The 16,674-nt window shown below is 40.2% G+C and overlaps 1 protein-coding gene across 1 annotated transcript in view; it reads right to left on the reverse strand.

Annotated features, from left to right (window-relative positions):
• Window positions 1-16,674, reverse strand: part of man2b1 (mannosidase, alpha, class 2B, member 1) — a 117,038-nt gene that overhangs the window by 97,570 nt on the left and 2,794 nt on the right. Inside the window, exons 2-25 of the mRNA XM_061026873.1 lie at window positions 16,449-16,454; window positions 12,925-13,021; window positions 12,221-12,323; window positions 10,917-11,090; window positions 10,632-10,825; window positions 10,152-10,284; window positions 9,897-10,042; window positions 9,239-9,438; window positions 9,019-9,139; window positions 8,527-8,605; window positions 8,255-8,364; window positions 7,840-7,947; window positions 7,587-7,703; window positions 6,297-6,479; window positions 5,732-5,829; window positions 5,529-5,649; window positions 4,704-4,822; window positions 4,407-4,508; window positions 4,096-4,183; window positions 3,763-3,843; window positions 3,448-3,672; window positions 2,106-2,255; window positions 1,745-1,847; window positions 169-333 (exon numbers count right to left, since the gene is read on the reverse strand). Of these exons, the coding sequence (XP_060882856.1) occupies window positions 230-333; window positions 1,745-1,847; window positions 2,106-2,255; window positions 3,448-3,672; window positions 3,763-3,843; window positions 4,096-4,183; window positions 4,407-4,508; window positions 4,704-4,822; window positions 5,529-5,649; window positions 5,732-5,829; window positions 6,297-6,479; window positions 7,587-7,703; window positions 7,840-7,947; window positions 8,255-8,364; window positions 8,527-8,605; window positions 9,019-9,139; window positions 9,239-9,438; window positions 9,897-10,042; window positions 10,152-10,284; window positions 10,632-10,825; window positions 10,917-11,090; window positions 12,221-12,323; window positions 12,925-13,021; window positions 16,449-16,454 (2,962 nt within the window). The 3' untranslated portion in view covers window positions 169-229. The remainder of the gene's footprint in view (window positions 1-168; window positions 334-1,744; window positions 1,848-2,105; window positions 2,256-3,447; window positions 3,673-3,762; window positions 3,844-4,095; window positions 4,184-4,406; window positions 4,509-4,703; window positions 4,823-5,528; window positions 5,650-5,731; window positions 5,830-6,296; window positions 6,480-7,586; window positions 7,704-7,839; window positions 7,948-8,254; window positions 8,365-8,526; window positions 8,606-9,018; window positions 9,140-9,238; window positions 9,439-9,896; window positions 10,043-10,151; window positions 10,285-10,631; window positions 10,826-10,916; window positions 11,091-12,220; window positions 12,324-12,924; window positions 13,022-16,448; window positions 16,455-16,674) is intronic.

Below are 16,674 nucleotides of genomic sequence, written 5' to 3' on the forward strand. Positions count from 1 at the left end.
TAAATAGTGTTAGACGTTTTGTTAAGGAAGTGGTTGTCTGTTTGTGCTTCCTCGCTCCAAACCAAGCTGTGTGGACTCAGCCTCTCGTTCTTTGTCATCCTTTCACTCGTGTCCTTTACATTCCAGTAGAATTGTCTCTTATTTAATCAGAAACAAGCGGCCACAAGAATTGCATTGCTGACACTAAATCATCCTTCAAAAAAAAAAAACAATGGATGAATGTGGTTGGCTATTTGAGGCTGACTCTGAGCAGGAAGGTCCGGATCTCCATGGGCTTCAAGGTCACCTCCCATGGGGAGGGGTCTTGAAACGTCTTCAGCAGGGGCCTCTCACCTAAAAAAAAAAAAAAATGCATAATACACATATCAAACAAAAGCTTACAAAATGTCTTCACAAAGAATCAGTTTCTCATAATCAATTATTTATTTCTTTTTAAACCTGCGCACTGTTTTTGCGTTATTTAGGTTCTTAATGTCTCGTTTTGGAATCTCTCCTGAATAGCCTACTGCCACAAGATAATCTTAAATGGCTGCTTTATTATCCCTGAAAATAAGTGTCCCAGAATCGTATTTTAAGTGTCTGAAAGTTAGCTTTATCTTTTTTTGTAATCGAAAAACGATCATTGCATCACCCTTTTCGAAACCACCAGACTCATTGAGAAAACCAGTGATTTGACCTCACATCACACAAGAGGGTTTTGGTATATTACCAAATCTCGCATATAAAGCCTTTAAAAAAAATAAAAAAAAAACTACAAGGCAGTGGGTAAAAACAACAACTGTGTTTTGAAAGTAAAACAATAAAGTTATCAATTTTGTCAATGTAGTCTGGGGGCTTTGAAGAAAGCGATGGAACAGCGGTCAAAACCAGCTCTTTTATTTGATGTATATTTGGCAAAAAACGATAAAAGCTCCATTGCAGAATGAAACACCCCACAGTTACTAGTTATAAGCTATGAGCATAAAAATGCATTTATGACTCTTTTTATTCCACTGGCTGCTTGATTAATCCCTGCAGGGAAAAAATCTTTATGAAGTTGTCAGTGATTAAGTTGTCAGTGCTTAGCACCGTGGTAAAATAAAAAAAAAAAAAAAAAAGGATTTGTGGATTTTCATCAAATGTTCAAACTGAACCAGGACTGTCCTGGTTCACTTTGAACATTTGAAGTGAACAAGTGCCAAGTGCGCCATCAGTGACTGGCAGCTGGTAGATAAAACAGACACATTTGGCGGCCTGTTCATTTTTGGTATCAGAGCGCAGATTCTCTTCTGGTGACTCTCCCTCCTCTAACAGGAGGTCAAACTTCCAGGCTCAAAGTATGTTTAATATTCATGATGTGTTTTAAATGAACCCTCTCTGGTCTTTGTTCTAGTGCGACCAAAAGAATAACATTTCACAATCTATACAAAAAAAGGACCGCTGAAGAGAGACAGAAATGTTGAGGGGAGACTGAGAGTAAAGGGCTAGAGTTGGACTTGAACCCACGGCCCCTAAGATGACGATCTGTATATAGGGGGCGGGACATAACTGCTCGGCTGCCCAAAAAAACACAACTTTTTTAAGAATCCCCAAAGATCTTAAGACCTTAATTTGGACACTCCATGTGCCAAGATGACATCTTGGTGTAGTAATGTTAAAGGTCAACAATCATTCATTTGAGTTATTCTCTGTGGTGGAGGAAGTCTTTGAATTGAGCCTTTTTATTTAAGTAATGAAGTCAGTGACAGGTGTAGGTGTTCTGTACCCGACTGTGGTGTCCATTTAAAACGGTTCATCTCGTCTTTCCACTGATTGGCTGAGAGATTGAGTTCGGACACGCCCAACACCTCCAGAGTGGAGAACAGCTTCTACAGGCACAAAGAATTAACAGTTATAGTCATTAAGAATCATCAATCACATCACATATACACCTGTGTTTTTACTTGATTACTTTTGTTTATGAAAATCACATTTTTATAAAATGTCTGAAATGTACAAAGACACAAAATATATATTTTTATAAAACAAGAGATCCCTGGGTTCTATGAAGAATTTGATGTAAAATCTAAAATATTCAGCATCATAACTTTAATTTCATTTTGTCAGAGTTAGATTGAATATCTGACCTGCAGGTTGACAGTGACAGGCTGAGAGTTCACTTTGCTCTCCCAGCTCTGGAACTGATGCTCAAGCCTCAGCAGTACCGAGTCCTTGTCCCACTGAGTGAGTGTTAGCAGGTGGACAGCAGGGGGCAGCGCAGCCTGCAGGCCTGAGAACTACACATAACAGAGGACAGGGAGACAAGAGGAAGGATAGTCAATCTACTCCAGTCATAAAGGCTGCATAACAAAAACATCTAAGAGCCCATTTGTTCATTTATATGCGTCACCAATTATTACTCCCTCTAATAACCTGTCTGCACAACTCCAGCTAAAATCAACAACCAGCTCAGACTACTCTCCTGAGATCGTTGGCGATGAGAACAACTTGTGAAAATGCAAATATGTACAAAGCAGGACAGAAATCAGTAAGAATTAGAAAACAAAGAGCATGGTAGGAATTAAAAAGTCCTGCTTAAATCTCCAATAATGCAAAAACTTTCTAATTTCTTTCATCAGCCAGACTGTTTATTAACACATTGGTTATGTCACATTATTTCTCTCGTCCTTCTTTAATTCTGGTGCCCACAATTTGGATAAAAACAGTAGCACTGATATTCAAATGTCTTGGGATAAAACAGACAGAAAATAATGTTAAAATGTCTGGTTAGAGGACAGACTTTTCATAAGAATACTGTTCAACATCAAGTTTATTTTAAGCATTCTGCTTGTTGATCATATTTATGTCACACAGTCCACAATACAGTAATAAAGTATTGTTTTGTAAACATATATATTTTAAAGTGTCAATTTCAAACGACTGTTCACCATATATATATATATATATATATATATTTATTTTAGTTGCTGTTCATTTAAAGTTATTATTTTATTGTAGTTATTCTTTAAAAAAAAAAAAAAAACTACAAGATGGCACCCAACTTACCTTGAATCTCAAATACCAATCTCTGCCCTGAGCTCTGAACCTCACTTTTCCTCAAACCAATGCATTGCTGGTAATAACAAGTGTTTAATATATTTGTGGTGATATATTTAGGAGAACTAAAGAAGAAAGGGAAATTCTGTGTGGTAGTTTGATTCGATTACAAACACACAACAGACAAAGCATTAACGTTTAGCGATGTCTGGTCATGTAGATTTTGCAGAGGGCAAACAACACCTTCTTATACGTTCGTCACTTTCTTATGGATTATGGACCAGTCCCTCATCAAAGTCTGCAGAAAGAAACTCGTCATCAGAGCCAGGATGCACCCGACACTTTTACACTGTCACAGACCAGAACCCCTTCAAAGACCCTGAGTGTGGAAACAATAAAGTAAACATGTCGCTCTGATCCTCCACCACTCACCTCCAGTTTAGTGTTCGGGTGCAGATCGCCATCGGTGAACGTCAGCAGCGGCTGCAGTACCATCTCCTGGGCCAGGGGGCGGTGTGCGTCAGCTGCGCTTGGCGGGCGGTCGAGGGAGAGAAGGAGGCGACCCCGGACCACCAGCCCGTCAGGGAAGATGTGAGAGGTTTCGTTGAGAGGCTCTCCAACGCCACGGACATCATCGTACAATAGCCGGCGGTGGAGCTGAGAGGACGGAGGAGTGGGGGGGGGGGGAGACTTGATTACTCCTCAACTGCCTGAAAAGGATCAGCCGTGTGTCTGTGTGTGTCTTACCATGATCTCCAGAGAGCCGTTCTGGAGGCTTCCTCCTCCTTGAGAGCGATCGGTCACCACGGTGAGTTGATCCATGTCATCCTGAAAACACAAACACACATACTAACTGAGAATGAATCAAAAGACTAAAGATTGGGGAAGAAAAAACAAAGTTACATTTTGGAAAGACCAAGGAGACAAGAATGAAAATATGAATCCTTTACTGGAAAACATCAAACATCCAAAATCAGCAAAAAAATGCTTCTATTAAAACCTGTTTAGTTTTTAACAAATCAGTCACTACAAGTAGCTTAAAAAGTGGAATTCTTTTAGAGACACCTTTCACACACACACCTTGATAAAGGCACGTGAGTTGATGGGGTAATAGTTTCCAGCGATGGGCTCTGACTGCTTCAGGTTCCAAGTCGGCCTGAAATTTTTCCTTCAGGACAAAACAAGAAACAAAAACACGTATCTACATGTCCCGATGAGACACAGTAAGTCCTGTACCACATTTTATCAGCACCATTCTTATTTACATTCTTCTTTTAAATACATATCTTGCCATCATAGCCTCGACTAACTTCTAAAACTTTGCCAAATGTAAATAGTAGGAGCTTTATTTCTTCATTTAAAAAAAAATAAAAAATAAAAGTTCAGCATACTTTCTCTGCAGCACCTCTCTGCCATTGGAGTCCGTGTAGAAATATTCATCTGTTTGGATGCTGGTGTCGAGGCGAGTGATCACCTCCTTCCCCAGGTCATCACTAATAGATTAAAAAAAAAAGTGTGACAGATGAAGAAATACTTTTTTTTGTCTCCAAAATTAAGTTATACAAAAAAGGAAAACAACAATTAGTTATAGTCAAGAAAATAATATATTGTTATATCAATGTGCCGATATACAATTCGTGCAGAAAACTAGAAACCACTGTCGTGCATATCTGACGATTCACACTCACTCAATGGGCAGCGGTCCGACTGTCCACTCCAGCTCCAGAGCTCTGCTGTCGCTATAGAGACGAACCACCTGAGACACCCAGGGAGAGAACCACTGCCTCACTTCCTGAACAACAGGAGTCTGCAAGAAGGAAACCACACAAATAATCATCTTTTTTTTTTATTTTTTATCAACTTTCTACCATTAACTTTTGCCAATTACTGGAACTTAAACATATCCTGTAACTTTCTACTTAACATAGTCATTGTGACATAGTCCATTTGCTTCAGTACAATTATTTTCAAGCCTTAAGTTTGGCATTTCAGTCGTCACTTTTTTGCTGTTTTGGAGCGAGGAGTGTGGATTCATATTGCCACAATCTCTACAGGTGTGGAGTTGCCCTAAAGCAAACCTAGCTTGTCTATTTACTCTAAATGAGACCATGATAAAATACAATATAAAACTCTGCATTAAAGAAGACTATAAAAAAGTGATTTAGAACATAAGCTCATTAGGAAAATGTTTACTGAGGTAATAAATCATCAGACATAGGTTCATTACTTTTCATGACTGTTTGAGTCTTCAGCTGAATCTCCCCCTGCTGGTAGTTAGAAAGAATGCATTTAAGGCACTACAGTGTTGCATTCGTTTGGAAACCCAGAAGCTATGTCCTGTTCTTTCTTTTTTTTAAATAATGTCTATCATTTAAAATCACACATCCTGACATCTTGAGTGTCCTAGCAGATACAAACAGCAGGCACCCTAACGATTAGGGATGTCATACTACTACTGATGTCAAAAGGATTATTTATGAGTCATTACAAGGTGATGGAGCTGTGCATGTTACCTGAATGCTGTCAGTCTTTGCCGTCTTGCTGATGATGAAAGGTGTTGAGGAGTTGGGTCTGAAGATGTAGGCACCTGAAGGCTGGTTGCTCTCTGCGTTATTACCGTCACTGGCATTGTACCTGCATAAACACATTCTAACAAACATAAGAGCAGTGATCTGCAGGCGAGTTTCTGTGTACTGCTATCGCAGAAGACACTAACCAGTAGAAATTCTGCGTCAGTTTAATACTCTGCTTGGTCTCCAGGTTGCTGAGGCCGCTCAAGAGGCCAGTTTCAGGGTCAAAGGTGGCTTGCAGGAACTGGAACACATGGGACAAAAAAAATCCCTCTGTTTTCAGACTAGAAATCAACCTACTGTTTTTTTCAGGCAAATAAGGATAATAAATGCACACAAATCAGTTTAAAATGTACAAAGTGCACAGGATAAGCTGTTGAGTAAGCACTTATTAACAGTTGTGTTTTTGAAATCCTTGTTTTGTGAATTTATAAGCTGCTTTTACAACACAATAATTACAATCCTGAGGAGTTCATGAAACAATTCCAAAGAGATTGATGCAGTTTTACCAGTAGCCATAAAACAAAAGCATGAAGAGCAACACTTTCACACTATCTCTATCTGTCTTTTGACTTTCAAGTTTCGTTTGTGAATTCTCTGAAATTAAAACCATGTTTTTTTTTCTTATTTTCCTTTCTTGAAGGTGTATATACACTAATATTCTCTATGCTGTAGCATGAAGCAGATGTATCACATTTCTGAGGTAAAAACCTTGTTCTGGATGGTGGTGGGCGGTTGGTGCTGTGTGGAGGCCGCTGGAGGCCCGTCCTGAAGCAGCGACACAGAGTAGATGGTGAAGCCCAGAGGAGGAGCCTGCACCTGGAACAGCAGCTCGTTGACGGCGAAGCCTCGGTTTCTCCTCACAGCCCGCGTGGCTGCAGACACTTGAACCACCTGGAACACAAACACGGGGAGAAGACATCGTGTTCACATTTTAAGTCGGTAAGAAATGTCAGAAAATACTTTATAGTCTTCATATGAAAGGAAACAATATGTGCGTCTGCAGGGCTACTTCTAAAAGGAATGATGTGAAACAAATAGAATCTGGAATATTTGATGAAATCCAGCCGTTCAAATACTACACTGACATCAGATGTTGTCATCAGTCAAAGCTTTGCAAGTCTGATAATGTGAGGAGGATTGCATAATGTAGTACGAGTTTATTATGAATGTTACAGCCACAGAAAACTTCTGTGTAATTTATAATCTCCCCAAACTTGACAAAAACTGTTCATATATAAAGTGTGTATTCCAACGGAAGCCCTGAGGGACAAGTAAACTCAAAACTTTATAATCTTGTGTTCATGATTTATACAACAGAGGATGTATAATTTTTCTAGCTACATTTCTTCGTCTATAAAATCTATTTGAAACAAATCACATACTGTATGAAGAACTTCACACATGTAGAAGTCAGAAAACAAAGCGCTTCAGTCCTCTTTCTGAACATATTGTATTAGTCCACATCACTCTCTTGTTGTCAAAATGAGTATTTCAACAAAAAACGGCCAGATTTGGGGCGCTGGTGGCACAGTGGTTAGTGCACACGCCCCATGTATGGAGGCTGTAGTCCTCCAAGCGGGCGACCCAGGATCAAATCCGACCTGTGGCTCCCTTCCCGCATGTCATTCCCTACTCTCTCCACTGTCCTATCTCTCTAATAAAAAGGCACAAAATGCCCAAAAATAAATCTTAAAAAAAACAAAAAAAAACGTTTTTCAACAGTTACAGAAGTGAAAAACATTTTTAAGGAATTTAAATTATTATCCTCCTGCCCTCAAGTCATAAACACAAGAGGAAAAACTGTTGAATAATGGATCTTTGTTGCTCACTTGCCTTTCAAGTCATAAAAAAATATATATTTTCACCAATTTAAAAGCTGGTTAAGCAGCTCCAGTTAATCACAAAGTCAAATATTCTGATTGCAGATTGGGGACACATGGTGTTACTTACATCGTGTGTCTGATGCTGATGCTAGTGCTGCCAGACACACACACTTACCTGGTAGTCAACAGCTTTGCCGTTGGCATCCAATACAGCATACGCTGTTCCATTGACTGGCAGCCTGACCGACCAAGTGACGGGGTGAGCGAGAGGGTTGTACACATTAACTGAGAACTGAGAGCGAGAGTGATATAGAGAGAAAGGGTTGAGCATCATAATAAGTTTATTTTTACATCTAGTGGAAAAAATAATAAACAAAGGGGTCCCAATAATATGTGTGTGTGTGTGTGTGTGTGTGTGTATGTGTCACCTTTTTGCTGGATTCAGTGAGAGGACACACACTGATGTTGAGGTTGTCACAGTAGACTCGCTCAGCAGACGAGCCGCTCAGAGCAGCCAGACTGTTACTGACCAACACCTGACATGATAAAAAAACAAACAAATTTTCATCCACAATCAGAACTACAATGGAAATATATCAAATTAAAACCGCAAGCGGTGATGAAGGGCCCTCGCACCCATGTGCATGTCGGGGTGTGTCGCGACCACGGGGAGAACGGCATATGCCACTCATATGCGGCATATGCCATAGCATATGAGTGGCATATGCCGTTTAGGTCAACGCATGTGCTGCTGGCACATGGCGCGGCATATGAGGCATAAGCCACACAGGACAAGACCGGCATATGCCCGAAGCTTTAGTTTCTTTGTGAAGATTTAGTTACCTGACAATGCTGCCAGCCTGTAGCGAGCCTCCTGGCGTAGTCGTTGGCAACGTGTTGTTTCTCTGTGCCTGACACAGCATCATGGTGCTGAGCCACAGCCATGGCTTTCTCTGACAGAGAAGAGTTAAAGACATTTCTGGTGAGTTATTCTGCTATTTGTAATATGGCAGAATCTTTTCTCACTCAAGTATAAAAATGACCACTCGATGGAAACTACTTCCCTCCTGACTGGTCAGTGCCATTAGTATGAAGTAAGACAAAAGAAAACTCACTCATGGTCTGGCTGTCTCCGTTACCAAAAGGCCCATTCCTGGAGACTGGACCACCAAGTACCTCCAGCTGGTTACATGTCTGCAAAACATAAATCACAGTCACACTATCTCAAAGAGTCTAAAGACCTTTTTCATCACAGATCAGTGTATTTAGAACTTTCACATCAAATACAGTAACAAATACTTTTTACTCCTAATATACAGTATACCAACTGAAGCCACACTCAGCTAACCGATTTGACATTGTTCACCTGCAGACGCACTGATCCCATGTTTAGCTGTGTTTGATGAATTCTGCTCAATCAGTTTGGGTTTACCGACTTTCAAATAAATTGCGTTAAGTGAAATCTTTACTGATGTGTCCTCTGTTGAAGGTATTTTCACTGCATATCTACTATTCTTTATGCTTTGAATGCACAGGCAGTATTTGGATGTTGGCATTGATAACAATAAATATGCTTTTCAACTGGAGGAGTGGAACTGAAAAACTACCTGCAGGTTGCTGTTGCTGACCCTCTCATAACGTTTGAGTGCCGGTCGGCTGGTAAAGTAGCCGGTCCAGAAGTCATGAGCATCGTCGGCATATGGGAAAAAATCATCCGTCTTCAAAGCCCTGGGTTAAAAAGAGGAAGACGTTATAGCACAATGGGTACAATTCAAAAAGTGTTACTCAAACCAGCACATTTCCCTGTTCATTTAGAGTTCACCGTACCAGCTGAGGTTTGCTCTGTGCAGCTCCTGCAGGTAGCAGGAGGGGGTAGAGTAGAGCACATTGACTTTGATGCCATTCGCCTGCTGGGCGTTAACGTAGTGGATCAGCTTGTCCAGATTTTTGTACCACAGGTTGGCGTTCTCATACTGGAAGTCTGATCCCATGGTCATGATAATGTGATTGGTCTTATACACCTTAGACTGAACGAGAAGAATTCAAAGGTATGATCAAACGTGAGCATGGCCAGGAAGTCAATGTCCCAATCTTACAAATCCAATCATATCGTTAAAGTTAAAAAAAACAAAAACTTTTCTTTACTACATTCCCTTTAAAATAAATGCTAGCTGATATCACACCCGTCAGGATACACTCGTGATCAGGTTCAATTCAAGGGCCTGCTATTGCTAAGGCCCAAGATCACAGGCACGTGTAACAGAATCACTTAACGTGATGTCATCATTTATTACTGACAATTCAATACTCTCACTTTTTATAAATGTTATTGAACCACTGATCATTACACTAATACTGACTCCTGCTCAGAGTTCTTGTGCTGTTGTATTTATTAGGCACAGTTTATTCATGATTGCAGCTTTTACTCATATGATCCCCTATGAGATATAGTGTTGATGTTAAGGTGAGTGGGCGTGTCTCTAACCTGACTGCCAGCGATGGTGAGGAAGCGATTCACCACATCATTGACATTATAGTCCTCCAGGTCAGGGTCGTCTCTGATTGGTGGGTCATCACAGGACTGATCCCAGCAGAAGCCTTCAGGGGGGTTGTATCCATTGGGAAGGATCCCTTACAAAAAAAATAATAAAAAAAAATGAATGACTGCGTTATGCTCCTCTTTCCAACAGTTAATGGAAAGAAAAATTGTTTTTTGGGTTAAGTGCAGGTCTTTTGTTACCAGTAAAGAGGTCTGCCATGGGGGGCGTGAGGCTGTCAGAGGCCCTCCACAGCAGCTCCTGCTCCTTCGCGGTCATCCTGTCAAGCCGATCCTGGTAGTCCAGACGACCAAAGAAGAAGCCGTCATACCCCATCTTGTTCAAAACACACAGGACACGGTCAGGCTGAAGCTCAGACATAAATCAAACAAACTTAGGTGGATTCAAAATTCAAAGGGACCGCTTCTGATTTTGGTAAATATGCAGCTTTGCTTACTTGATGAGAATCAAAGCCGAAGATGAATACCTCTCGCTGGTCTGTACAGCTAAAACATGCTTAGCTTAGCATAATGACTGGAAACAAGGGGGAACTAGCTCACCTCTTTGTGCAGGTAGCAAACTCTGCCCACTAGCACCTTTAATACTAAATTACTTATCATTTTTATTTTGACCAGATACATATCTGATCTAATTTGTTGGACTGCCTCTTTAAGATAAACTACCTGTGCAAACATGGAGGCGTGTTCACGAGCGTGGCCAAAGGGGTCTATGTGCCAGGCGACGCGAGGGCGACCACAAGGACCGAAAGTCTCGTTGAGGAACCTCAGGCCCATCGTCATCTGGTCGATGACAGCGCTGTAGTGAGTGGTGGCCTCGTCGCTCATGCACCAGCCCCCGTTCACAAACTCCAGACGGCCTGAAGGCAAGGAGGAATCAGGTAAAAATGTTTCTCCAGGTTACGGAGGAGAACCCTTGTAGTGGAAATGTAGAGTTTTTGGTTGATGCACCTTCATTAACAAGCTGCTTGACGGTCTGCTGCATGCTGGCGCTCTGCTGTTTCCACCAGCGGTAGAAGAACGCTGTCTCCACATAGATAAACCTCCGGTCCGGGTTCTTTAAGAGCTGATCCACCACGGAGTCCAGGATGTACTGCACTCCTGCATGCTGGATGTCATTACGATCTACACACAGATACAGAGACACACACAGCAGACAAAGGCAAAAGTGTGTCGAAGGTTTGACTGATACCCAAATGTATTTACAATAATATATGCAACATTTCACCTTTTCTGTACAGATGTTTCCATGGCAACATTTCAGAAACACTATGGATGACCTTTTTAAATTATTTTAAGTTTTTTTAACCATAAAACTTAACACTCATTGCATTTTTATACTGGATAACATTACTGGAAAGAAGGATGAAAATCTGCACCCATGCACTTTTCCACAGCAGGTGATCTCTGTTTATAGAACCACTAAAAGGTCAAAAACAGATTGTGGATCTCTATAAAAAGGGAGACATGTGATGCTGAAACAGACAAGCTGGTCACTGAATCACTCTCTCGCATTATAAAGAAGTGTTATCACAGTGTTTGTTAGTGAAGATGGCTGACAGAAGTCATATGACAGGACATTAAAAAGGATTGTGTTCAACCTGCTTTGTTTAGAAAACAAATTGTAAAAATGAAAAATTGTTCTATAAAAGCCATGTAAATATGTAACACTGATTTCCTTTTAGGGTTCTGTGATTGTAGAGATGAAAACATGACACGAGTCTAGGTGCAGTGCTGAATTTAACATGATGTAGTTGCTCTCTCGCTCTCTTATTTAAAAAAGAGCAGCAGAATTTTAAATGATCCGGCAGAAAGTTTACTTTGATCTGTCGCAGAAAAAGCTGCCTCAAGATTCACAGTGGAACTCTGAAAGATGAATGGCAGCAATATCGTGAGCGTCAGCAGCTGTAGAGCAAGATTTTGAAATCGAGGACGCACCACCCTCTCTTAAATCGGCGGTGTGGAAGCATTTTGGCTTCCCCAAGACAGAAAATGAAAGAGGTGAGAAGATAACAGACAAGACAAAAGATGTGTGCAAATATTGCAAGAAGACTCAACTAGTGTAACTTGTGGACAGGTTTAGCTATCACTAGATAACATGTCACAGCTTTTGCAGCCAACGTGTTCACTTCTTAGGCTTTCAGTGTTCAACTACTAAACCAGTGCTGTGAAAGAGTGAACTAAGTACAGGAAACAGAGCCTTGATATCATGCATATTAAATAAGTGCTGAAATGGCTTCTCACATGTTACTCACCTCCATAGTAGTACTGGTCAACAGTCTTGAGCCAGCCGACATCATCGTGTGTGTGAGGGACCAGGTGGACGTTCAGCATGTCTGGCTTGGTGGCATGACATGACTACACACACACACACACACACACACACACACACACACACACACACACACACACACACACACACACACACACACACACACACACACACACACACACACACACACACACACACACACACACACACACACACACACACACACACACACACACACACACACACACACACACACACACACACACACACACACACACACACACACACACACACACACACACACACACACACACACACACACACACACACACACACACACACACACACACACACACACACACACACACACACACACACACACACACACACACACACACACACACACACACACACACACACACACACACACACACACACACACACACACACACACACACACACACACACACACAAACACACACTTAATAGGATAGCTACTGCACCACACAGTCAGTACAAGTAATATAGAGACACACGAGAAGTTTAGTTCCCCAAAACAAAATGACAAAGCAGATCATTCGTATGAAACTGAAAGTATCCCTAGCTGGAAATCAGAAACTTACTTCATCACGTAAAAAAAAAATCTAATAAAAGTAATAACACATAATACATTTAAAATGAGCTGACCTCGTATCCGCAGGTAGAAGTTTGTTGTGTGTCCTGGCCCAGAGGAAAACTTAAAACCCCATAGAAGAAGAAGAGAACAACAGCCAGCTGCTGCTGCCTGGCCACCATGTTGGAAAATGAAAAGTTATCATATGACTTCTGTTTATAGTCGGTGGAGTCACGTGACGGGAGTGTAAGGAGGAGTTTGTGCCCTCATTTCAGACTCTCAGGCAGCAGGGACGAGAAACGAAACCGCGGGCAGAACGATGCTGACGTCAAAGATGTTCTTTTAAGGAAGATGTGTCACTCCATAAGAAGCAATGTAAAGCCAATCTTCAAGTACAGTTACGTTGTTGGTGTCGTCTTTAGTGGGTCCTATTATGAAAAGTTGTTGCAGAAGGCTACTATGTAAATGCTATGAATTGTAGAACATCAAAATTCGAGCTGCAATTAATTAATTCCAATTATTTATTGTTAATGTTTTTATATTTTTGTTGATTATTAGACCTATATTTTACTTGGAAATGTATCAAATTGACGAGTTAATGTTGTTATTTCTTTTAATCCAAAGGAATTTAAAAGAGAAAGGGGGTCTATAGGCTATATTTTTCTATTTTGAGTTGAACTGTGTTTCGAATAGGTGTGATATCTGACTGTTAGGGAAACCAAAAGCTGATTTCTTGAACTGTTTTATTTGGTTTGTCTCCCCATAATAAATCTGCTTTAACTGTTAAACAGTCATGCTACAGCATTCATGCTTTAAATAATAACAATGTTTCCCATAACTTTACCTGACCTATCAACAAAAATTGTAGCAAATCCTTATCAATTTTAGCCCTATTATTGTTATTTTTTTAAATGTGGGGATGTTTTGTGTAGGCCTATTAGTAGTTAGCACAAAAGATACAGTGAACTAAACAGCAGAGAAATACGATTTTTCTAGATTTTTTTCTAGCTGAGAAATTCATTTGAAAATAACAAACTATATATTCAACTCAAAGTAGCTGTGTTACATTTCTATAAATTCATAGATTCTGTGGGACACAGAAAGTAATTATCCCCAGAGACAATGATATGCAGGAAATACTATGACATATAATTTGACCGCTCTTTCTCCCTGAAATGATATCACAACACATCGGATGTCCATTATTAACTTGATAAAGACTTATCCTTCATGAGATCAGTTATTATTTATTAAAAGTAGGCTTACTTTGACAAAGGAAACATTTTCATATTAATGAGGGAGTTTTTAAATTTGTTTTCTCAAGTATATTCTGACAGTTTTTAAGTTAGTCCATCAGCTGCAGCCTGCTGTGGAGCTCCTGTAGGTTTCTCTGCAGTAGATCTTGCTGGTAGAACAGAGGTTTGACCTCTGGCCACAGACTGCCAACAGGCCAGTAAGAGTCCATGAATGGACTGAGTGCAGACTGGAGTCCATGAGTGCACATCATCTTCAGTGAGTTGAGTCTTCTTGTTGTGAGATGAAACTCTGTTAAAGTGTGTGTTCTCTTCTGTGTCATTGTGTTGAGTTCTGTCTCAGCAGTGTGACTGTCCCAGTTTTTATACTCTAACTGGAGGAGCTCCATATTGAACATATTGGGGAAATGTCTCATTAGAAACTGGACACAATGTCCTTTAACAATGAGCACATAGGGAAAGGATAAGGAAATACATTAAAGCAACTGAAAATGCTCATGCAAATAAATAAAAAAATAAGATACACAAAAGGATTTTTTAAATGTTTGCATTCAGGAAACACAGTTGTTCATCATTTAAAACGTGTATAAAACACAATAACTCCACAGAGTAACAACATCATGTAGATGAGTCCATGTTTTCAGGTTAGTCCTGTGTGCTGTTGTGTGTCTCTGTGCTGCTGCCTTCTGTGTGTGAACACACACTCTGCTGTGTTTCCTCTTCCAAGCTCCTCTCGATAGTCAGCTTTCTCTCAGCTCTCTCAACACACGGAGCTTTGGCCTCCTGGATGTGGAGCCTTCCGTCTGGAGCCAGGTAGCAGGTGACGGCTTCAGGGTTCAGGCCTTCAGGCAGATCGAACTCCTGTCTGAACTCCTGGAGTGTGTAGGAGAAGCAGCCTTTCCCCTCCTCCTGCTTCTTCTCTGTCTTCCCGCTGACACTCAGCTTCTTGCCCACCTGCCTGACAGACAGCTCCTCTGGGGAAAAGCCTTCAGTGTCCCGAGTCAGGCCAAAGTGCTCTCCCTCTTTGTCCAGCTGGTAGGAGACTGGTTTTATGGCCACACTGGTTTGGAAAGGCTTTGTCTCCTCCAGGACATTTTGTTGAAGTCTGTCCATCAGCTGCAGCCTGCTGTGGAGCTCCTGTAGGTTTCTCTGCAGTAGATCTTGCAGAGGTTTGACCTCTGGCCACAGACTGCCAACAGGCCAGTAAGAGTCCATGAATGGACTGAGGGCAGACTGGAGTCCATGAGTGCACATCATCTTCAGTGAGTGGAGTCTTCTTGTTGTGAGATGAAACTCTGTGTTATTTGTGTTGCGTTCTGTCTCTGCAGTGGGACTGTCCCAGTTATTATACTCTAACTGGAGGAGCTCCAGAGTGTTCAGGAACTTTCCAGTCATTACCACAGCTTTCCACGAGGAGGAGCTGTTACTCAGAGTTGATGATTTCACTGTTAATTCATCTTTGATCTGGAGGTTTTCCAGTTACATTCGATGCTAAATTTGACAGCTGCAGTCAGACAAACGCTGAACAGAAAAATTTCGTATTGCAAGATATATTTTCAAAACATATATTCTGCTATTGTTTGTCACATTTTAACTCCTATTTTAAAATGTATCATCATTTTACACTTTTATAAAACAAAATAACTCCACAGAGTAACAACATCATGTAAATGAGTCCATGTTTTCAGGTTAGTCCTGTTGTTTGTCTCTGTGCTGAATAGTTCATATATTAAATGTGCCTCAGCACTTTTTATGGATGTCTCTGGGGATTCTTAGCAGCAGATGTTTTAACTTTTAAATGACCCCTCTGTCCCAACAGTCAATCATATGATATTTTGTATCCAATCAATCAATCAATCAATCAATCAATCAATCAATCAATCAATCAATCAATCAATCAATCAATCAATCAATCAATCAATCAATCAATCAATCAATCAATCAAACAATCTTTATTTGTAAAGAACCAATTCATATTCAAATGTTATCTCAATAGACTTTACAAAAGATCAGGTAAAATACCTTACTCTTTAATATATTATATTATAAAAGCATGTATGACAATAAGAGACATGTTTAATTTAACAGAATGACAGTTAAAGGGGGACTCACAGCATGCTTATAACTTTGAAGGTCCATACAGTTATGTAAATGTACAGTACATAACATGACAATATGGAGAGATTGATGAAAAGAACAGCAAACAGAAGCACAAACTCATCAACATTAGAATCCTCAGAGACATCTAGAGTGGAGGCACATTTGATAAATTAAATATTCCGATGTAAAAATGCCTTTTTATGTAAATTGTTGTTAAGTGTTTTATGTCTGAAACACTGTAATTGTGCTGCTGCCTGTCTTGGCCAGGACGCTTTTGTAAATGACATTTTTTTTCCTGGTTAAATAAAGGTTAAATGAAATAAAAATAAATATTATTAAGATTAAAAAAAAGCTGTTTACAAGAATATAGCTGAAGATATTAAATCATAAAAATATAAATGAAATATGCCAAAACATTGTGTCTAATATCATTTATTTTAATAGAATTACTAATATTCCTACTATTATCCT

Source organism: Labrus mixtus, chromosome 2, assembly GCF_963584025.1.
Source record: "Labrus mixtus chromosome 2, fLabMix1.1, whole genome shotgun sequence".
NCBI lineage: Eukaryota > Metazoa > Chordata > Actinopteri > Labriformes > Labridae > Labrus > Labrus mixtus.